Source organism: Garra rufa, chromosome 17, assembly GCF_049309525.1.
Source record: "Garra rufa chromosome 17, GarRuf1.0, whole genome shotgun sequence".
Classification (NCBI taxonomy): Eukaryota; Metazoa; Chordata; class Actinopteri; order Cypriniformes; family Cyprinidae; genus Garra; species Garra rufa.
In genome coordinates, this window is record NC_133377.1 from 33,208,857 (window position 1) to 33,233,037 (window position 24,181).

The following is a 24,181-nucleotide window of genomic DNA, read 5'->3' on the forward strand; positions in this document are numbered from 1 at the left end:
CATCATCTCACATGATTGATGATCCTCTATTCACTTGACTTTACAGTGAGATTTCAAACAGACTCCGTGAGCAAGGTTTTCTCACAGCATCCATGAAAGTGCTTTTATCAGTCGGTGCTTTTATCTGTGAGCATCGGGATGCGAGCCCGGTTATGGTAGCCCACATAAAGCGTTCCACCGCTAACTCGTCTACCTCTGCCGGACCAAGAGTTAGGCTCCAGGATTGAGCAAAGGGAGGGTCTCACCTAGAACTGTGACAACCCACTGGGCCATAAACACTCTCATGCCCTTGAGGGGCTCATGGGAGCTGGTTGGTTGGGAGATTGTTGCTCCAGTTTGTACCATGCCTGCATGCGCTTCTGAGTAGTGTGTGGCCCGAAGCTTTAAGCCTCACAGGACTGATCTGGGATCAGTATTCATGCCGTAAGGCCTCAGAGAGTTCCTCGGCTACCTGCAATCTGGGTCAGTTTACGCATTATTTTACAGATCTTCTCCCAGTGTGGGAGTAGAAATAGACTCTGTACTAACAGAGACATGCAGGTACAAACACCCTGACACTGAGTTCTGAACAAGCACAACTCTTAGAAACATTCATATGCAACAATAACAGCAAATAACTAGTTCTCACAAACATTACTATTTAAAAAAAAAAAAAGTTCACCTGCCAAGACTCAAAGGCCACATTTCAAGTGTCAGTAGTGGCAACAGCACTTAAAAACAGAAGTGAACGTGTGTATGAACAACTCCTGTAATTGCCAAACACATGTTTAGCGATTTTAACCAAATAAACATCAACAAAGGTGTTATGTTTTGTTTATTTTCAATGCTTTTCACTATGCTTTTCAGTTATAGTTTTTTTTTTATGTATATGCTTGTTTGTCCTTTGATATGGACCTTTATATATATACCATATACCTGAAATAAAGTGTCTCTTTAAAGAGATAGTTCACCCAAAAATGAAAATTTGCCTATTATTTACTCTTAAAACATCCTTGGTGTATATGAGTTCTTTCTTTCAGAAAAATGCAATCGGAGTTATATTAAAAATTGTTCTTGTGCTGTGCGGGTGTTTTTCTTCAACAGTCCAAAACAAGTCCAATAAAGTGCATACATCCATAATAAAAAAGTGCCTCACATGGCTCCAGGGGGTGAAAAAAGGCCTCCTGTAGCAAATCAATGCATTTTGTAAGAAAAATATTCATATTTGTTGGTGCAGATATCCTTGTGGGCAGCACGCCGACATACAGCGTCGTTGCGCTCCGGGCGTCCCGTGTTCGTATCTAGACTCGAGGACCATTCCCGATCCCACCCATATTTCTCTGCCACTTCGCTTCCTGTCTTATCTGATCTATCCTATCATACTAAAGGCAAAAATGCCAAAAAATAAATCTTAAAAAAAAGAAAGAAAAATATCCATATTTAAAATGTAATATTCAATTCTCTCCATCTTGCACTAACTGTTGTACATGGAAGCAGTTCCGGGTGGATGACCCGTGGGGTCAGCATTGCACATGCACCGTTAAGTCCCAAGAAAACCAATGTTTGTTTACAGGCGCAAAGGAAGAAAAGTTTCCTTACATCAGCAAAAGAAAACCAGTTCTCCTTACGCTACACGTCCGCGTTTGTCATTTCTGAGCGGCGCATGCGCAATGTCAACATCCTACGTCATCCACCCGGAAATGCTTCTCTGTACAACAGTTAGCTCAAGCTTGATTAAAGTGATTATTAAGTTTTAAAGATGGATATTTTTCTTACAAAATCGCATCTATTCACTACAGGAGGCCTTCATTCACCCCCCAGAGCTGTGTGAAGCAAGTTTTAATATTATTTACTTTGTTGAAGAGAAACACCCACTCACCGCCATTATAAAGCTTGGAAGAGCCAGAACCATTTTTAATATAACGCCGATTGCATTCATCTGAAAGAAGGAAGTCATATATACCTAGGATGCCTTGAGGGTGAGTAAACCATGGGATAATTTTCATTTTTGGGTGAACTAACTCTTAAAATGTATATTTAAAAGCGATCCAGTTCATGGAATTGTAAAATTGGCAGATACAATTTTACGTAAAGATACGTTTTTTTTTTTCTAGCAAGACCTGGCAACCCTGTGATTTTCTTGCAAGAGTTGAAGACACATCTCTGATATGTGTTTAACCCTTAAATGCATGAATGTTTTGCCAATTATTATTAAATACAGGACTTTAGCACTCCGGACGGATCCCTAACTTCTGCATTAGCAAAAAACTCTCTTGATATTTTAAGCAGAACAAAATACAGCAGAACAAAATAAATCAGATTTCATTACCTTTTGAAACGGGTTCAGTTTGAGCAGATGATTTTACCATCGCCATCATCCTTAGAGTGCACTTCTACAGTACATTCAGCATCTGGCTCATATTCACGATCTCAACCATATTCTTAAAACTACCGTTTTCAATGACTTCTAAGTCAATATTTTGATCGCTGACACCCTATTCACCATATCCACCATCAAATAACAGTGACATTTATATTTTATTGTGTACAGTAATTGCTCTGCAGTAAAGCCATTCAAACCAGTTCAATTTTTGGTGATGGTATTCTTTTATTTTATGCCTGCCACAATTATGAGTGAAACATCACATCAGTATTGTCCATCAAACATCGAGGAATAAAGGTGAATTGCATGTGTTGAGTCATCAGATATTTACATATTACATGTTTACATATTAAATATACTTACACTATTATACACTTGGGTCTCTAGCGACCCTACACACTTTTTACAAAAAAAAAAAAAACCCGAAAACATTTTATATTTTGTTATTTTTTACTTGTTATATTGTTTATAATGGATAGATTGAGGGATACTATGAAAGTTAATGTCAAACTTAAAAAAATTAAGGAGGAGGAGGGTAGTGAATGACCTCCTGGGTCACTATGCATTTAAGGGTTAAATACATCATTAACAACTACAGTAGGCTGCATCCAGAAACCTAGGCACCTAACTTGTTGTCTCAATGCCTTATCCGGCAATGACTTTGCAGGCAGCGTTTGTGCATGAAGGCACCACACAAAAATGATTTTGAACATGCTTCTAAGGCAGCATAACGGTTTAAATGATCTACAACAAAATAGAATGAGCTTTGGTGAGAACTAAGCGAATATTTAATTACTATAATACTGATTTCTCTCTAGAAATAACATCAAATGCAAAAAGATAGTCATATACATACATTTACACACAAACTGATCACCAAACTCAACTTTCAGACGCCATGCATCTGAATTTTTTTCCTCAGCCATCACGGAATGGAACGCATAGAATTGTGGGATATCAAAGGCAGCGAAGTATACATCTATACTGCCTTCAAAAATCGACCAGATGAAGATCTCAGAAGGCAGGAAACAAAGCTAAGATTAGATTCAAATGTGCCTTGATGCCTTCCTATAAGGGCAGCAAAATGATTAACCACAATTAATCGATTCAAAATAAAAGTTTGTGTTTGCATACTATATGTGTGTGTACTGTGTATATATATATATATATATATATATATATATATATATATATATATATATATATATATATATATATATATATACATACATACATACATACACACACACACACACACACACACACACACACACACATATACGTGTATATTAAGGGAAAATATGTTAGATTTCTATAGAATATGTGTTTACATACAAACACATACAAATATATATATACTTTTAAATATATACATATATATGTGTGCGTATTTATTCTGGCTACATTTTTTTTTTTTATAATAAAGATACAAAGAGTACACACATATAGTATGTAAACAAACTTTTATTTTGAATCGATTAATCACGATTAATTGTTATGCAGCCCTACTTCCTACCTTGAAATGTGTCCTCTGAAGGCAGCATTTTCCAGTTTTCGGATGCAGCCCTAGTTGTTCAATTCAGTTCCATCAAAACTGCATACAATTTTTGTGAAGGCTGTTGTCACTACGTGCATTTCGAGAGTTAAATCAATAGTAGAATGCAGTTTCACTCCAGTACATTTCTGAACTGTGTGTGTACAACACAGGATTAAGCACTAGCTGGATATCTCAAAGTATAGTTTGCCATTTTTCTTTCATACCTGACATACATGCTCAAACCTTTCACTGCTCTCCAACTCATATATCATGAACCAAACATAATTGAACAAAATGAATGAATTATTCTATACAGCCTACTTTTTATCTTGCCATTTAAATAGAGATAAGCAGACATCTGTAGACATCTAACCAAAACTTGCATTCAAACACAAAGGATTATTAAAGGTAATAGATAACAGCATCAACAGAATGTGACACGCAGGGAAACGTGCGACTGCTGTGCACTTTGAAGATGCTGTGGTTAAGATAATGAGGACCTGGGTATTAATGAGGCTCTCTTCTCATCTCTTCTACACACAAACACACGCACACACAAACTCTCTTACACACTTAATTGCTGCTGCAGCTGGTGCTTGTTGGGCCCATAGTTTGCTCCAGAGGCTTTTGAGTAATGCCGAAGCCATGTTTGGAGTGCAATGCTCGCTGACATTCATGCCACATATTCTGACCCTCAGTTTGAATAAGAGTAATATTTCCATACCATTTCCATCACATATAGTGATGCATATCAATTGCAAGATGAAAGAGGCAAATACAGCTAAAAAGCAACACTGGAAGCGATACAGAAAACGAGAGGAGAACGGGTAAGCAGAATATAGCCAGGAGATAAGTGGATGAGATGAATACAAATAGACATGAGTGGGGGGGGGGGGGGAGGGAGGAGCTGCTCGCCCTCCCTTTTATCAGAGGAGAGATAAATGTGATTAATCTTAAGATAATAACACTAAAGGCACAAGACTTCTCATTCATCACCACTACAGTTCATGTAATTACAGACAAAAGAAATTAAACTGAAGGAAGGCTACAGTGCAGAAACTCTTCTAGACAAGAGAACAGGGCAGCAGGGGAGAAGGAAAGAAAAAAAAAAGACCTACAACGAGATATATAAAAAAGTGAAGAAAAGCACACTGATTTTCCTCACAGATTATTTAGCTATCCAGTCAGGGCTGTCAGGTAATGTGAATTATCACCTGTCAGCACACAATCCACACAATCAAGACCTGTGACAGTAAAAGAAATAAATCAATCTGGAGGCTGAAGCAAACATGTCTCAATCAGGAGCCACTTCATCAACTTCTTCCTCGGCGCTGGAGTCGAAATGGGCAGCACGTGACCAGACAATTGTCACTTAAATCAAAACTCTCAGTTGAACCTGTCAAGAACGTGTTCGGGTTATGCATTACCCCAAAATTAAAATAAATGGATCAATTGTTTGATTAAAAATATATATTTGTCATTTTGAATAAAAAAAATAATGGTGTGAAAACGGACACATTATGTTAGAATCTGTATGAAAATGTGGTTGCTTGCTGTTAAAATAATGTAATATTACACAAAATCTCAATTGTGCTTAAATAGCTTTAATTGTCTGGTGAAGTATGACCCGGAGAGATGTATCTGTGAGATTCGCCGGTCTTTTCTCCCACGTTCTCTGCGGGTTTACCGTCTTACGGGAGCTAAATCTCCCCACATCCGCTGTAGAAAACTTGTGAACCCACTTACTGGATGTTTGAGCTGTTCCAATACACGGCGTGACGGTTGTTCCCGTGGACCGGGCGCAAGTTCGTCCAGGCGAGCGCAAGGAGGTAGAGGGAAACCGCCGCGAGAGCCATTATAATATTCCTGCGTTCACGTGCACCTGCTGTGGTCTCTTCGCCTTTCTTCGACTCTCAGTCCCCCAGTCCCACGCAAAACTAGCGGTTTTTACAACATTCCTCCGACTCAGCAAGTGGACGGACAGTCGCAAAGCGTTTATTTCGCGAAGCCGTGCCGCAGTACGGCTAGTTTGTTCAGTCAAAGAGCTTCGCGCTTTCCCGAATGCAACTCCATGGCACGGAGACGCTCATCCAAGGCATCCTGAGCAGGTCTGTTGGAATTTACTGAAACAAGTTATTGGATTATTCCTTTCTGTGACAAAATCCTCCACAAAAGAAGAAAAATAGTACAATGAACTGTCGATGGATCATGGAAGGTCGAGATTGCAAAAGGAGAGAGAAGGAGAGAGTAGCCTGCGTCGTCAGCGGCAGGTGTCTCTTTGGTTAGGTGACTGGCGTCGACTGGAGAGAAAAAAAAAAAAAAAGAAATAACCGACTCAATAAGTGTAAAAGACGATTTTGTCAGCTTACACTGCTATATATTGCGGTCAATGAACTTCTGTGAGCTTTTGTGAGATCCCCTATGCCTTAACTGTGGTTTTTGTCCAGACGCACGCACGATGTCAAACAGTAACAGGAAAAGTAAGGCAATCATAGGCGTCCTCACTGACACTCGTTTTCTGCTCCCGCCACAGTATATGATTGACGGGTTGCGGTTGCCCGACTAGTGGCCACGCCCCCACCGCCCACTCACTTAATAAGACATGTTTATATTTAATAAACCTAAATACATGTGGCTTGTTTAACTGTTTAGTAGAGCTGTTTTGAGCTTTTCTTTATATTCAGAGTTTGGATTTGATATGTGGGTCAATGACAAATGATGATAAAAAGGATGAATCTTTTAAAAATCTAGTTTAAAGTGTGCCATTTTTTAAGAAATGCATTATTTGTTTCCATGATTTAATACAGTATTTACCTTTTTTTATTACAAATAGTGTACTTGATTTGGCTACATCACAGTTTGATTTGGCTGACTAAAGTTTTTTTTTTTTAAATATAATTTCAACCTTTCAATAAAACATTTATTTTAAGTCATATTAGACTCCAGGTAATCTTGGGTTGTCTTGTTTCACATTGCACTTACTTAACCCAGGGTTAACAATTAATCCTGGGTATTCATAATATAATATTTTTTGATAACAACAACCATGCTTGGATAAATACAGTGTGGAAAGCCCTAGACAGACTTCCAAGTCACTGTACTGTAACATCATCTAACAACAAATTCGTATAAATTTGTATTCGCTGCTGTGTTCTGAGTCCAAGACAATTTCTCCAACAAGGACAATAAAGAATAACCAAACCAAACATGTTCTCAATGAAATGTCATTTTGAAATTTTCTTGTGGAATCCAGGGTAAAATATAAAAAATGTGAAAAGCCCTTCTACTTCCTTAGGAGGTACCTTAAACACTACTTGTGTCCCATATATGAACTTAAATTACACACTATGTACTCTACTGTGTAGTGTATGATATTTAGTGCAGGTAGCTTGAGATCCAGCATTTAAGTCTGATAGCCTGTCCAACTCTGCCACATTATTATATGTGACCGTTAAGTGCTTGAAGTGTCCAACGTTGCACACTTTTTTCCCAGTGCATCATCAAAGTATTTGAAGTGAACTTTTTCACTGTTTATACTACAAAATGGCATAGAATAGTGCATAAGTACGCATGGATTGGGCTACACCTACAATACTTGGAATCATATTTTATGGAACAGTTTTTATGGAACAATTTACTTTTTTATTCTCATTTAGGCTGTATTTATTTGATGAAAAATACAGTAAACAATAACACTGCTGAATTATTATTGCTGAATTTCTAGCAACCATTAATCGTCCTCACATGTCACATGATTCTTTCACAATAATTTTCATATGTGAATTTTCTGCTCAAGAAACATTTCTTATTATTATCATTGTTGAAAACAGTTCTACTGCCTAATATTTTAACTATGATACACTACCATTCACTTTGGGGTGAAAGAGATACAAAAAATACTTTTTACAAGGACACATTAAATTGATCAAAGGTGACAACAAAGACATTTAAATTCCTACAACAGATTTCTGTTTCAAATAAATGAAACTGAACTTTCTGTTCATCAAAGAATCCTGAAAAAATATTTTCACAAAAGTATTAAGCAGCAAAATCTGTTTTTAAAATGACCATTATTAATAATTAAATGCTAGTAATAACTGATAACTGAGTACTAAATCAGCATAATATAATTATTTCACAAGAAAAAAAATATTTTAAAATGTGTTGAAAAAAAAAAATAAAAAATTTTACTGTCAAAGATGAAAAGGGGTTTATCCATAAAAGCAATAAGTGTAATACTGCTTAAAATTGTTGTTGTTTTTCAAAAAAAAAAAAAATAAAATAAATAAATAAATAATAATAATAAAAAAATTCAATTGCATTTTTTTTTAAACCAAAACTAAATATCATTAATTTTTTCCTTAATTTACAGAGGATATCCACTAAAATGTCATTCAGTGTAACAATCTTGTTAGGCATATTTACAACAAAAATCAATTTATGATATATTAAAAGACAAATGACTTTCACCCCAAATACTAATTAGTTGTAATTCTACATTTTTAAAATTTGCCACCATCCTAGGTTTTGCCCATTTGTCAGTTAGATTTTTTTATTCATTTAAAACACAATAACATTTAATATACTCTCTTATTATTTTATATAATTTAATATGCACAAGTCAAAATAAGTATGTTGCTTGAATTAAAAAAATATATATATTGTGTTACACTGAATGCCATAAAAGAAGTAGAAGTCGAATAAAAAAAATAAAAAAATGAAGAAGCAGAAACCATAGAAGAAGTCGAAGTCGAAGAAAAAGTCAATGAAGCAGAAGCCATAGAAGAATTAGAAAAAGTAGAAGAAGCAGAAGCCATAGAAGAAGTCGATGAAGTAGATGTCGAAGAGGAAAAAAAAGTCGAAGAAGCAAAGACCAGAGAGTGTAACAGTTGTGTAAATATTTTCATACTACTGTACTTTCTATCAAAGTTATCTGACAATATCAGACATTAAATAAGAAATGTTGAAGCTGTCTGAATAAATTTTGGTTTGACTGTTAGTCTTTTACTTACTAGGTAGCAAAGACATTTATAGATGCTCATGTGTTTAATATAGATTTAGACTTCACCAAAAGTTACTGCCATCAGAAATCGAATTTCTGTGCTCTTAATGCAGTGTCTTTAAACCTGTAGGTTTGTACGTTTAAAAACGAACCAATGGTGTATGACTAATTGGTCTATCCTCTTTCTCTCGTCTCGTATGTTGGGGCCTATTGTCATTCTCAGCATCACTCTTCCCCTCTCTGCCTTTCTTTCTTTCCTGTGTTCTCCCTCTTTCAATCCCTGCTCCCCTTCTCTGTTGTTTTTGTCAGGGATGCTGCCTCTCTTGTGTCCCCTCCAGGCATGTTGCTGTGGTGACAGCAATAAAGGGGATGAGAGAGAGGGAGAACTATCACTTCTTTAACTCGCTGTATCTACCGCCCTTGCACTTGTCTGTGCATACTATGCCATGTCAATTGCCTCTGTTGTCAATCAAATTCTTTTTTCTCCCTCCAGAGTCCATTTCTCATCCAGTATTAAACTGTTTCACTTGGTGTAGTCCGTATCTTTGTATCTCTAGACCCTCACGTTATCGTCTTGTCCCAATATCAAAGTTTGTCTCAAACACTGTGTGTTTGAGGAACGAACGTCCTCTCTGAGTCTGACCCTTCAAACGGTTCTGTATCTATTGATAAAAAGTAAGTTGTTCAGGATTATGTTGGTCATGTTTACATGTCTTTTATGTGTCTTCTGTAATCAGATACGTTTGGCTGGGGTTTTGAGTGATGGCGAGGTGCTGATGTGCACATTGTGGCTGCGACGTTGCTAGGCAGCGGCAGACATTAGTAAAACTAGGCTGTTTCTGTTTGCTTTCGCGTGTTGGTTGTGATTAATTCATGAGTAGCCCTGCTATGGGCACATTGATTATCCAGATAATCCATTATCCTCAATGTGACTAGCTGCAGTCATGTATCCTTGTTTGGTGTTTAATTGCTTTTCCCAAGGTTTTTATTCACGGGGCATGTGAGATCACACGGAGACGGGTGCGTCTGTTCTCTGTTCTCCTCCCCCTCCGTCACCCGTCCCTCATCCATCTCGTTTTCTGTGTCAACTAATTCATTCTTCCTCCCATATTCTCCCCGTCTGCTGTCACACCATTTATCTGAACGTTTCAATCTCGGTCACTATTTTATTTGCGTCTTCTTATTATTGCAATGATTTATTTATTGTTACAATCTCAAGTTTGTATATGCAACAGACTCAAATGCACAGAAGCTAAATGACTTTTAGTCACTGCAAGAGATGTTGCTTAAATAGCAGTTTATTCTTTTGTTTGCTGGTTAACAAGCCTGTTAAGAGCAGTTATATTTGCACATACAAGGCAAAGAACATCACCTTCTTGCTTACATATCCTTGACAGTAGGTTAAATATAATAAGCATTTTTCCTTAAACGTCTGTTGATGTTATCATCTAATGATAATGAAAATTGCAGAGCTCCTTTGTATGGAAGCCTTTTTCCACCACTCAATTAGGAAAAATGGAAATTGCAACTTTTTATCTCTGAGTTCTGATTTTTTTTTTTTTTTTCAGAATTGCATGATATAAACTCACAATCGCAAGTTATAAAAACAAAATTGCAAGACAACATGATACTCACAATTGTCTCATAATTCTGACTTTATAACATGCAGTTGTGAGTTATTAAGTCAGAATTGTGAGATATAAAAGTGCAATTCTGAGAAAATATCTGTCTTTCTTCTGCCTCAAAATTGGACTTGACTTGACTTGGACTTGGACTTAACTTAACTCGCAATTGACTCTTCACAAAAACCCACTCTCCTTAGATGCTGATGTCAGTACACACAATTTTTCATTTTAGATCGCCCAAAATTAATCTACTTGTCTTGTCTGATTTGTTTGTCAGACAAAATAATGGATTTGGCGTTATGATTGGTCAGATCACCTGTCAATCAAGCTGTTTGAAGGGTCAGTAGCGAGTTTATATCTAACAATTTGAAGAAAAAAGTCAGAATTGTGAGATATAAACTTACATTTAGAACATAGAAAAATACTGGAGCTATTAATAAACCTTCTCTAAAATGTGTTCTGATTGGTCCATTGTTCTGTCAGTCACTCAGGAAAACTCTAAAGGTGGATGACCCAATAATCTTAAAAACAAATAAATAAATAAATGGAGAAATGTATCATTACATCACTTGCTCACCACTGGATCTTCTGCAGTGAATGGGTGCCATCAGAATGAGAGTCCAAACAGCTGATATAAATATATCACGTTAACTCATAATTAGTCAACACAACTCATGTCTATCAAGTAACGAAGTGAAAAGGTGTGCATTTGCAAGAAACAAATCCATCATTAAGCTGTTTTAAAGTAAAGGGTTAGTTCACCCAAAAATGAAAATTAGCCCATTATTTACTCACCATCCAGGCATCCTGGGTGTATATGACTTCCTTCATGGGCAGGGGTTTCTCTTCAACAGTCCGAAACAAGTCCAATGAAGTGCATCCATCCATAATTAAAAAGTTCCCCAAACGGCTCCGGAGGCTTAATAAAGGCCTCCTGTAGCGAATTGTTGTGTTTGTGTAAAGAAAAATATCCATATTTAAAACATAATACTCACTTTAATCTAGCTTGCGCCAACTGGTTGTACACGGAAGCCGCTCCTGGCTCAGAAGTGACAAACGTGGACACGCAGTGAAGAGACCAAAACAAAAAAATGGTCACAAATCGAGGATTTGTAAAGAAAAATGACAGACGATTTCAATATAAGCCAAGAGAAGACTGGTTTTCCTTTGCTTCCTTTGCTCCTGTAAACAAACACTGGTTTTGCGAGACTCACTGGCACATACGCAACGTCAACGTCATCTGTCCGGAACGGCTTCAGTGTATAACCAGTTGGTGCAAGTTAAATTAAAGTGATTACTTTTTAGATATGAATATTTTTTTTACACAAACAAATTGATTCACTACAGGAGGCCATGCCATTTTAAAACTTGGAATTGCCAGGAAAATTTTGTAATGCAACTCAGATTGCATTTGTCTATAAAGAAGGAAGTCATAATAAAGCTTCCTCTAGTAAAAAAAAATCAAGGTGGGACTACTTTTTCGCTAGATAAAGCAATATTGTAGTTAGAAGCAACAGTTGTTTGCTAGCGGAGTTTTATTGTTTGGACTTCATTCACTGCAGAGAATCCACTTGTGAGCAAGTGATGTAATGCTAAATTTATCTAAATCCAACATCATCTACATCTGGAATGGCCTACATTTTAAGTAAATTGTCATTTTTGGGTGAACTGTTACTTTAAGCTGCAATCAAAAATAAATAATTGCTGGTCTTCAATGTCAGTAACTTTAATGCATTTATGCCAAATGATTAAAGTTACTGACATCTAATTTATTTCAACATATTTGGAGAGCCCTGTATGTCTAGACATTAAGTTTTCAATCTGTGAATTCTGCAGTCTGAACAGACAGCAAGACAGCAAGTGTGTCTTCATACACTGTGAGCTAGTTTAGAGAGCTGTCCATGGTCCTGAAGTTTTCCTTATTTTCCATGGTGCTGAACTTTGTGTTGGCCTTTGAAGGATGCTGTTTAGGAGAAACTAAGATAGCTATTCGGTGCAGCTGAAATACTAAAGGGTGTTTTTCTCTTCTTCACTCTATCATGTTCAGGGTTACATAAGTGTATTAAACTGAACTGACAGTGCCACCTCGCCATCTACGTTCCATTCCGTCCACCCTTTCTCTTTTTCTACTGTCCATTATTTCAACAGCTTTCTCACCCAGGCAGCCTGATACGAATTAGCAAGTGTCTGGGTGCATGAGTGTGCATATCTAAGCATGCAAATGCATAAGTATGTGTACTTTTAAGTGAGTCAGGCAGGCCTGAACTCCAGGTGGGCCTCTACTGTTTGTACCCTTGAGCAGCTACTTAACCTGATTCGCTCCAGTGCCTCCCCAGCTGTACTAATGGCTAATGTGATTGTGGAAACAGAGGCCTTGGATAAAGGCATCTGCCAGGCAAATCGCTAGCAATATTGTGCAGTGTCACGACTTAAAGACTGATTTAGAGCGTGGAGCGAAGGATGAAGTAAGGAGACGGTGAAAAAGAAATATGTAGCGAGACATTAAAAATTGAATTACAAAGACGGATGACAAAGGTGAGTAAAAGGAGAGGCGAAGGAATAGACCACGTCTGTAAAAGCAAATGAGATAAAGAAGAATAAGAAAAGAAACCCAAATGAAATTCAATCTTTGGCAGGTTGCTTAGATTATTCAGTATGAGATGACTGAGGCAGTTTTGCAAAAAGCTGACTCAAAGTGGATGATGATGCAGTGCAACGGGATGTCATTTTTCAACGGTCAGAAGTGGCAGTGCATAAGATGGCAAGGCCAAGAATAAATGCACTTTCAAAGACTTGATATTGAAGATTTTGGAGAGAGCAGAGAGCTATAAAGGTGTTTGGACTGGTGTATCCAAGGTTGTAAAGAGTTGTAAAGTATGATTTTATAGCTTTCGAAAGACTAAAGGGCAACATTGACACATAATTACAGCCTCATTTTAACTGAAGAGTTCTTAAACACTTTCAGTGAGTACTGCATCTGTATGGAGGAAATTGAGATTTATATCAGCTGAACAATATATGGACAATATTAACAATATTTGGCCAAGATACAACTATTAAAAAATCTGGAACCTGACAATGCAAAAAAAATCTAATTATTGAGAAAATTACCTTTAAAGTCAAATTAATTATTTCAATAAATAAAGTTTATAACTTAATATTATATACTTTATAACTGGTTTTGTGGTCCAGGGTCATATTTGTTTTTGTTAAATTTACAAAAAAAAAAAAAAACTTGTGATAGTTTTGAAAGCATTAGTAATATTTTAAGAAACTACAAACCACTAAACAATGTTTTGCATCATATGCTATCATTTTCCAGAATTTGGAAAATAGCTGTATATATTTTTTTTACCTTGTTACCCTTTTTTTTGTGAAAAAAAAAACCTAGAACAGTAAATAATTTAAGTTATTCAAAAATAATGTTTCAACAAATTTAAATCATTTTTTAAAAATTATATAGCACTTTTCACAACTTTCAAAGCAGAATTACATAAAAATAAAAGTAATCTCTCGAATTTTAAAAGATATAAAAGATATCTTTTAACAGCATATATAAAAATACATATATAAAGCATATATAATTGGTAAATATTTTTTAATAAGTTATTTTTTTATTTTGTGGTGAGGCCAGTGAAAATCTTGGCGGGTAAGGTAAAGCTTAGGGTAAGTGGCCAGCAGGAAAAAAAAAATAAAAAAATAAAATATATATAAATATCTTACTGTTGGCTGAGCCCTAAATACAGAACTCAGTCCATTATTATTTTCTTATGAATTTGCCTTAACTGTCCGAATTTATTACAGTATAATATTACATTTGTATTGATACCTTTATGTATTTTTTTTTATATTTATATTATTTTTTTATGCCAAAAATCATTAGTATATTAAGTAAAGATCATGTTTCATAAAGATATTTTGTAAATTTACTACCGTAAATATATCAAAACTTAATTTTTGATTAGTAATATGCATTGCTAAGAATTTAATTTGGACAACTATATAATTTCTCAATATTTTGATTTTTTTTTGCACCCTGAGATTCCAAATTTTCAAATAGTTGTATCTCGGCCTATCCTATCCTAACAAACCATGCATCAATGAAAAGCCTATTTATTTAGCTTGCAGATGATGTATTGATCTCGATTTTTGAAAATGGGCCCTTATGACTGGTTTTGTGGTCCAGCGTCACATATAGTTGGTACACACTTGATAATAGACACTAGGTAACACTTGACAGCTATAATCAGTCTGGAAGTAATTGATGATAGATATTTTGTAACACGTTTGCTGTATTTCATAGAATTCCTAAGTCCCTCAAGTAAGCAACTCTTCAAATTCGCTTTATTATGGAGCTCACATGGGGCCTTGTCTTTTCCCCAGCTTCTCTTTTAAGCCATACAGTTTCGTTGTATACAGCAAAGCAAATGCACAATCAACATTCAGGTCAATAAATGGCCACGTACCAGCCGTCTCTACTGACCAAGCAGCAACGAGCGCGATCGATTAAGGAAGTAATTAAGTAAGAATCGCGATGAATCCATGGGTGGTCATCCCTTGTTTTGTTGTTCCTGGTATGTCTTTGTCTTTCTCCTTACCTCTTTCATTATTTCGTACACTGAGTCTGCTCCTTTTGCCTGCTTTTATAAGATAAGCAGAATGGTCCTAAAGGATTTAAAGACATTTAAATCTGGCCTCGTCTCAGACACCAGCCTGGTATGACTTTGCTGAACTCGGTTCAGCGTTTAGCCTGAGATGTGTTTGAAAATGACTGATGACTCGCGCTGATTGATAAGGTCACGCTATTGTACTACAATGCACTAACGTTGATTTGTCTGCTCAGGAAGATGTGAACACTCAAAGGAAAATGTCCTCCACTGATTTCGGACCAAAAGTAGGTGTGCCAACTTGACCGGATCGCTTATTTTCAAGTGATTTTTCCTTTTGAAAGGAAATCTCCAGTGTTAAAGCTCAGAGCAGCACAATAGATGAACCTAAAGTAAACTAAAGTTAACTTCTCTGTATTTACTGCTTCTGTATGTCCTTGGGCCCTCAAAATTACTGCTGTAGAAATAAAAATAATACGATTTTAAAATCATGTACACTCTTAAAAATAAAGGTTCTTTTGATGGTTCCACAAATTTAAAATGTGACCCAGGACCACAAAACCATTCTTAAGTAGAATGGGTATATTTGTAGCAATAGCCAAACATGACATTGTACGGGTCAAAATTATCTAAATTTCTTTTATGCCAAAAATCATTAGGATATTAAGATCATGTATCATAGCAAACATACATCAATGGAAAGCTTACTTATTGAGCTTTCAGATGACATATTAATCTCAATTTAAAAAAATTGACCCTTATGGCTGGTTTTGTGGTCCAGGGTCACAAATGTTTTTTTTTTTTTTACATTAAGAAAAATATGGCTCTTTGGGGGACCAAAATGCTTCTATATCACTGCTATATCTGATTAAATTTGGCTGATTTTGGGACATTTTGAATAATTCTATGGTATTTGAACCAGCCTTATATGTAATAGTGAAGTATATGTAGTAAAAGTTATGTAATAGTGAAAAAATATTGTACTATTCAATGAGGTGTGAAGAATTTGCAGAATGCAGAATTTGAAACTCTATTATGCACACTGTAAACCCAAATGCTCTCCTTACTTTATTAATTGAGTAATCTTGACTAATCATTAAAAATAAATTAAAAACCTAAATTTGTGTAACTTGTTTACCTACAAAATATGTCAATTTAAGATTTCAAGTGTTGTCGACTCAAAATTCTAATTTATTGAAACAGCTTAATCTGGTCCTTATTTAATGTGATTGGTCATGCAAGCAGTTCTGCCTGGCAACAAGAGAACTAATGCACTGATTGGTAGAATGTTACAAAAGGCGAGTCTCTCTTTATTTTGTCTGTATAGAAAAAAAAAGAGATCTCGCCAGATCTCAGCTTCTTCACTAACCATTTTTGACTTCATTTCATACAAAAAAGAGGTTTAGATGTTAATGCTTTTCTGAAAAGTAAAAAAAAAAAATGTTAAATATATAAGCCCAAGTAAAGCAAACACTAATCTCTATCACAATGACATTAAACTTTACTAAACTTTTACTTTTCACTAAAACATTAACATCTAAACCTAAGTCTCTACAAGAACTTTTGTATGAAATCAAGTCAAACTGGTAGGTGAAGTTTTTTTTTTTTTCAGACAAAAATTAAGAGAGACACATCTTTGTAATTATCTACCAATCAGTGTATTAGTTCTCTTGTTGCCAGGCAGAAATGCTTGCACAGCCAATCACATTAAATAAAGACCAGACTGACCTGTTTTAATAAATTTGGATTTTGAGTTGACAACACTAGAAATCTTAAAATTACAATTTTTTTAGCCAAACAAGTTTCACAAACTTAGGTTTTTGATCATGGTCCTAAAACATAAAATTTTAAGTGTTTAGTCAAGATTACTCAATTATATAAGTAAAGATAACATTTGTTTTTTTTTCTATTTCTTTTTCTCAGTTTTATTTTATTTGCCCTGCTAACATTTTTACTGGCCACACCTCAATATATATATATATATTAGTAATGCATTTTTTATTTTTGCTGGAAAATGTATATTTTTCCATTACATTTTAAGTTTTTTGTTTCATGCACGCCACTCTATAAATGCAAACAAACATTTGCTGGAAAATTATGAAAAACATTACTGACTGATATGAAGTTTTCAACAGATTTTTACTGATTGCATTCATTTGTGCATTTTATGTTGTTTCAGCAGAACAAAATTACATATTTTGTAGGCAAACATGTTACACAAACGTAGGTTTTTGATTATGAGCCTAAAGCATAACATTTTAAGTAATGTTTAGTCAAGATCACTCAATTAAATAAGTAAAGACAACATTTGGGTTTACAGTGTAAAAAAAAGTATTTTTGTTTCAGTTTTATTTTATTTTTATGTTTGCTGGAAATATTTATATTTTTCATTACATTTTAAGCTTTTTGTTTAGTTTCATGCATGTCACTCCATTAATGCAAACACTTTTGCTGGAAAACAAATTGCACAAGCTTAGGTTTTTGATTATGGGCCTAAAACATAAAATTTTAAGTAATGTTTAGTCAAGATTACTCAATTATATAAGTAAAGATAACATTTGGGTTTACAGTGTATAGGGATCAATAATTTTAATACGTTTTTTTTTTTCAGTTTTATTTTATTTTTAGTAATGCATTTTTATGTTTGCTGAAAATATTTATATTTGTCATTAGATTTTAAGCTTTTTGTTTTGTTCCATGCATGTCACAACTTTTGCTGGAAAATTATGCAAAACATTACTGACTGATTTGAAGTTTTCAACACATTTGTACTGATGTTGTGCATTTATTTGTGCACTTTTAATTGTTTCAGCAGAAAACCCAAACATTTATGTTTGCAAAGGATAAAATGAATACAGAAGATCAATAACTGTAAATATTTCAGTATGAACTTTCTCACACTGGGCCCTTATTGAAATCTAATTAGACGAAATGTAACTTTTATAAGCCTTTAGTTTTTTATTTCCAATAAAATGGAAAAGTTTCAAACCTGATTTCCAATTATATCCAGTGTTTCAAAGCAATTGCACAGTGAGCTTTTGAACTCTTTAGCTTTGGCTTCAAAGCTTCAGTTGGCCTTAACCAATAGTGCTCTCTTATTGTTTGCCCTCCCTTCATATTTCACTTTGGTGGATATTTTTTGCCTTCAGTATAAATGTTATGCCAAAGGTTCAGGATAAAATAATGGTGCGGTTGACCTTTTTTCCCTGGTATGGATAGATGAAGGCAGAAGGAGAGGAGAGAAAGACTCCTCCGTTGGAGGCAGAGGTAACACAACGCATCAACAGAACCCTGAGGGAGAATAGATGAAATGTCACATGGGCGATCACAGAGAGTGTTCACTTTATGTGGAAGACGTGTTCCCTTAGACAATACTTTTTCTTTCTTTGAGTCTGAGTGATGATATTACTGTCTGAGTTTGGGTGAACTAAAAACCCCATTTATTTGCTTGGTGCGTGTGGTCATTTGGGTGTTTTTTCAAGAATTACATTCAGCTACGCCAACACATTGTGAGAAGGGCAACTCGTCCGGCCTTCCTGAAAGGAGTAGGAGAATTCAATAGGTGCTGATTGAGGTGGGCATAGCGGGTTGCCCCCTACTGACTCAATCAGTGTGGGTGTATGTGTGTGTGCTTGTATTGTATGTGAATGTTCATACTGGAGGGTCACCAGCCTCTTTTATTCTGTATACTTGTGTAACACCTCATTATAGACAAGGTATTGCAGCCGTTTGGGCCTATTGTGGTTGGAAGCCAACATGAAATGACATTCACAGTCTGTTTTACTTCTGTCAATAAGTTAGTTCAAGCATGAACTGCGAATAGGTATTACTTAGAGTTTTTAAAATATTAATGAGTTCTCAAGTCCATGGTGCACAGATTTTGGGTAAATTTCAAATGTAAAAATTAAAGTAAAAGCTTTACAACGCAGGTGCTCCCAGTATGCACTGGGACATGAATAATTAATAAGGTTTCATATTTGGTTTATTTGCACTGTTGCTATAGTTGTTGTTGTCAAGTTTGATAACTTGTTTTTCTATGCCTGAATTATTATTATTTTTCCTCAATCACATTACATTTTTATTACTGTATTTGGCAGATGCCTTTGTCCAAACCGAGTTGCACTGCATTCAAGGTTTATATTTTGTCTTCTCTTTCTTTGCCTGGGAATCAAACATATGACCTTGGCATTGCTAGCTCTACGGTTTGTGTTAAATTACAGAGAAAAAAATATATTTCACATATTAAACAACATACATTAAACTCTTTCCATAACTAGGTGTTATGAAATGTATTAAAACTACACCCTAGGAAAAGTCAAAATATGGCTCAGTGTACCATGTTGATATGAAGGAATTTTATTTTATTTTGTGTTGTGTTTAATGGTTAAAGGAATGTCCATAAACCTGTTTTCTGTCAGTTTTGTTATACATTTTTCTGTGTGTACCATGTATTTACATCCATGTAAATTACACATTTAAATGTTTAGAAGTCTTAAAAGTTTAAGTCTGTTTCTGCTAAATAAATAAATGTAATTGTGACTTAATATCACAATCCTGGCTTTTTTTCTCAGAATTGTGAGGTGTAAACTCAAAATTGTGAGTTATAAAGTCAGAATTGCAAGACAAACTCACAATTCTGAGAAATAAAGTCATGAATTTTTCTCACAGTTGCGAGTTTATATCTTGCAGTTGTGACTTTTTTCCTCAAAATTGCAAGTTTATATCTCGCAATTATGACTTTTTTCTCAGAATTGTGTGATGTAAACTTGCAGTTGTGAGTTATAAAGTCAGAATTGCAAGACAAACTTCTGAGAAATAAAGTCACAATTCTGAGAAATAAAGTCTGAATTGCAAGATATAAAGTTGCAGTTTGAACTTTTTTTTTCTCAGAATTACGAGTTTATATCTTGCAGTTGTGACTTTTCCTCAAAATTGCAAGTTTATATCTCGCAATTCTGACTTTTTTCTCAGAATTGTGTGATATAAACTTGCAATTCAGAGAAATAAAGTCACAATTCTGATAAATAAAGTCTGAATTGCAAGATATAAAATTTTCTCAAAATTAAGATGTAAACTCAAAATTCTGACTTTTTTTCAGAATTGCATGATATAAACCAATTCTGAGAATTGAAGTCAAATAAGTCAACTTTTTTCTCAGAAGTTGATTTCTCGCAGTTGTGACTTTTTTTCCTCAAAATTGCAAGTTTACATCTTGCAATTCAGACTTTATAACATGCAATTATGAGTTATTAAGTCAGAATTTCAAGAAAAAAGTCAGAATTGCGAGATGCAAACTTGCAAAAGTTTTTGTCTGGCAATTTCTCACAATTGTGAGTTTATATCACAATTCTGACTTCTTCTTAGAATTGTGTCTTTATTTCTTTAACAATTCTGACTTTAAAACACAAGTGCGAGTTTATATCTCACAATTCTGAGAAAAAAAATCAGAATTGCGAGTTTGTATATTGCAAAAAAAGTCAGAATTGTATGATGTAAACTTGCAACTTGCGAGAAAAAAATGATATAAAAAGTGGCAACTGCCTTTTAAAATTTTTTATTCAAACAGGCTTCCATAGATTGTATTACTTATGCAAGTTTTACTTATTCTATGAGCTTCTAAGTTATATTTAATCACTAATTTTTCTTCAATATTATGTTTTAAATTTAAGTAGATTTTACTACATTTTATAATACTGAATTTTTCAAAAATGTTATTGATTATAAAATAATTCAATACTATTATTATTTAAAAATTATTAATAATAATAGCTCCCCAAACTTGAAAAAAAAATTGATTGATATATCTAGCACATACCAAAGTGAAGGTTTAACTGCGTATCTGCGTAACTGAGTATTAGATCTCACTCCACAGTTCAGGAAGGTGCCATAAGCTTTGTGGTATTTATAGCGAACTCTAGAGACTGGTGACCACCTCAGGAGTTTTTTGTGGCTGGCACATCCACCGCTGAGGTAAGCACTGGACCAATCGTGGATTCTGTTGTTGAGCTTTGGGCCAGGAGGGTCAGTGGGTCAGTCTGTAGCATCTCATACCTCTGCACTGTCGGGGCCTAAAGGAGGCAAATGACCTAATTAGCTGTCTGAATAATTGCCTGAAGTCTGCAGGAGGTCTAGCGGGGTCAGCTATGTGTGCGTTTGTGTGTGGCTAGTTAAAAGTCTGAAAGGAGTTTATCTCTCTTATCATCAGGTAGAGAGAACATAAAAGCTTATATAATCACTTACGCTACTGGTTAAAAGTTTAGAATGATTCAGATTTTTTAGGGGTTCAAGCGCATAGCACTGAAACCCTATTGTAATTGTTAGAATGGTCATGGATCAGCGATCTCGTAAAAATTATCATGCCGACCAAACCGTAAGTCGTAGAGACTTGAAACTTGGAGGGATGGTAGTACTCACATCGCTGACAATGTCACCAAGGCTCACCCCAATCAGCCTGACGGGGGCACTACAGTGATCAAAAGTATGAAATCACTCAAACTCCGTAACAGTCAGTTGCAGGCTCAAGTGTTTTATGTCATTGTAATCCTTGGCTTATGCCGGGCAAAACACATGCCTCAGATTCAGTTGTGAGCTTAGCGAAATTTTCAAGTATTTTGGAACTAGTCCTAGGTTTTTCAGAACCAAAAGAACCAAACCAGTGCAGAAAATTCTCTGGAGAGCGAGTATCAAAAAAAAGTTGAAACATTCGGCTCATCGCTGCAATAAGGGTGCTAAAACTTTCGAAAGGGCCAGGCCGACCTTTAGTAAAATGCCTACAACTCCTTAACGGAATGAGATATCTTCGCCAAACTCAGAACACTTATGTAAGAGCTAAATCTGAGGTCGCAAGACAAAAATCGCGTAGCTTGGCCACTTGTTGGTGTTATAGGAGGGAAAAAATATAAATATACTCACGCAACCGTTTGTCCTATCAACATGAAAACCGTTGTGCCAATCTTGGTCCAAAGTAGCCCGGGTTTCTCCATGCTGCCTTGCGCGCAGTGCGATTTTATTCACGCTGCTAGGCAGCCTGGAAACCATGGACCAAATTTTCACCTCAGATAGGGAACCAATCACAGAACGGGGAGGGAGCAGCAAGACGATGACGCCTTCTATGCGACTCACCAAAGCAGTTTGTTTATAAACATGGATCCAGCATGGCAGCAGACGCAAAGTTATCTTTCGATGCAGCCTTAGATAGTTACACACAAGGGCGTTTCTCAATACCAAGTACGCAAAGTTCGGACTTGCGTCCTTCGTAGTTCGGACTTGGAAGTTTGACTTGGGAGTACGAACTCCCGAGGACGTGAGGATGCAAGTCCTGTAATTCTGCAAATGGAACAGCAGTGTACTTGATAACATCAGTCAGCTCGCCTTTTCTACTCCGGTTATCTTCACTGCTTCACTGTATGTATTTACAATAATACAAAATATGATATCAACCACCTCTGCCTCTTTTCGTTTTCATTTAAACATATTAATAGCTGCAAAAACATGTACAACATTACAGTGAAACAAAATATTTTATATCAAATAGCATTGCCTCTTTTCCGTTTCATTTAACGTTAAACATTAATAGCGACAAAAATGTGGTTCATGCAACACGTTACAAAACAATAATTACAATAAAAAGAAGTGATATCAAACACCACTGCCTCTTTGTTTTCTTCAAAATATAAACCACAACTCTCTTTTCCTACTCATTTTAAAAATAATAAAACATATTAATATGTGATTTAAGCTATATGTACACTGTGTATAATACATCTTTACTCTATGTATAATAAAATGAAACATGACAAGCACAACTCTGCCTTTTTTGTTAAATGTCAGTTTTAATGAACAATATTAGCCATTATAAAAGTATAAGAGACTTATGTAATCGGAAATAAAGACAAAAGCAGACAATTCGGTCAAATGCATGCTAAAAAGTCAGCGTTGAATTACGATTGATAAATAATTTATGAAGCATAACTTTGTCCTCAGTCAAAACTCTTCGTCTTCTTCCTTGTCGAATTTCTGTCGCTCTACGTACGTCGTCCGGTATAATTGAAACGATTGGCTATGAGCTATGCATAGGCGTATTTGATAGACATTCATAGCGCCCAATAAATGGCTCTGGGCATTCGTAAACCACGCCTCAAATATGAGAAAATGAATGTGGTTCCCAGACCACGAATCATGACGTTGTCATGACGTGGTTTGGCGTTAGCCAGGCTAGGTCCAAAGTGTCTATAAGGACATTTGCATATCTCAAAAAAACATGACCGCCATTGGTCAATGAAGTTTGAGCACCTATTAGACAAGGTTATCGGAGGCTGATCGGAACGAAACTCTCTGGGCCTGTTTGACTCACTGCCCCAAACGTCTGTGAGAAATTTGAAATCAGCCACTGGGAGGTGGTGATATTGCGCTTTTCAAGGGGGTAAACGATTGTACATTGCACGTTTTTTCGCACATACATGCAATATTTGTATCATATGACAGAACTCTTTATTCTGGACAACTTTGCCTCTGGAACCACTGCTGTCAATCAAATCGTTTGTTAAATGATTGAGAAGATGTAAAAAAAAAAAAAAAACTACTTTTGCGAACTAGTCCTAAATTTTTCACTCAATCTGAAGAAAAAAAAAAACACTGCAGTACAATTCTCTGGAATCTCTAGGTCAATAATTATAAAAAAAGATAAAAAATTTAGCAATAACATGTTTTTTTTAGAAAAGGGGCCTTTCCGAATTTACCCAAAATATTATGAAGCCTAAAGGAAAACGCAACACTTCATGAAACCTGATGAGCACATCCAACAGGTTCTAAACAAGCATCCAAAGTTTTAAGGAGATCGGACCACAGCATGTGCTATAACAGTTAAAAAGGGTTCAAAAACAGAGTTTTTCTATGATAAAGGACCTCAAATTGCAGAAAACGTTCATACATTTACACATTCACTAGATCTTCCCATTGTACGATCGACCTTCTGATTCTGAACAACTTTGCCTCTGTGACCACTGCTGTCAATCCAATTGTCCTTTAAATATTTACCATTATTTAAAA

At 35.5% G+C, this 24,181-nt stretch overlaps 1 protein-coding gene across 1 annotated transcript in view; it reads right to left on the reverse strand.

Annotated features, from left to right (window-relative positions):
- Positions 1-6,616, reverse strand: part of efna3a (ephrin-A3a) — a 135,960-nt gene extending 129,344 nt beyond the window's left edge. The window contains exon 1 of the mRNA XM_073822101.1: positions 5,646-6,616. Within this exon, the coding sequence (XP_073678202.1) occupies positions 5,646-5,755 (110 nt within the window). The 5' untranslated portion in view covers positions 5,756-6,616. The remainder of the gene's footprint in view (positions 1-5,645) is intronic.
- Positions 6,617-24,181: the final 17,565 nt, after the last annotated feature.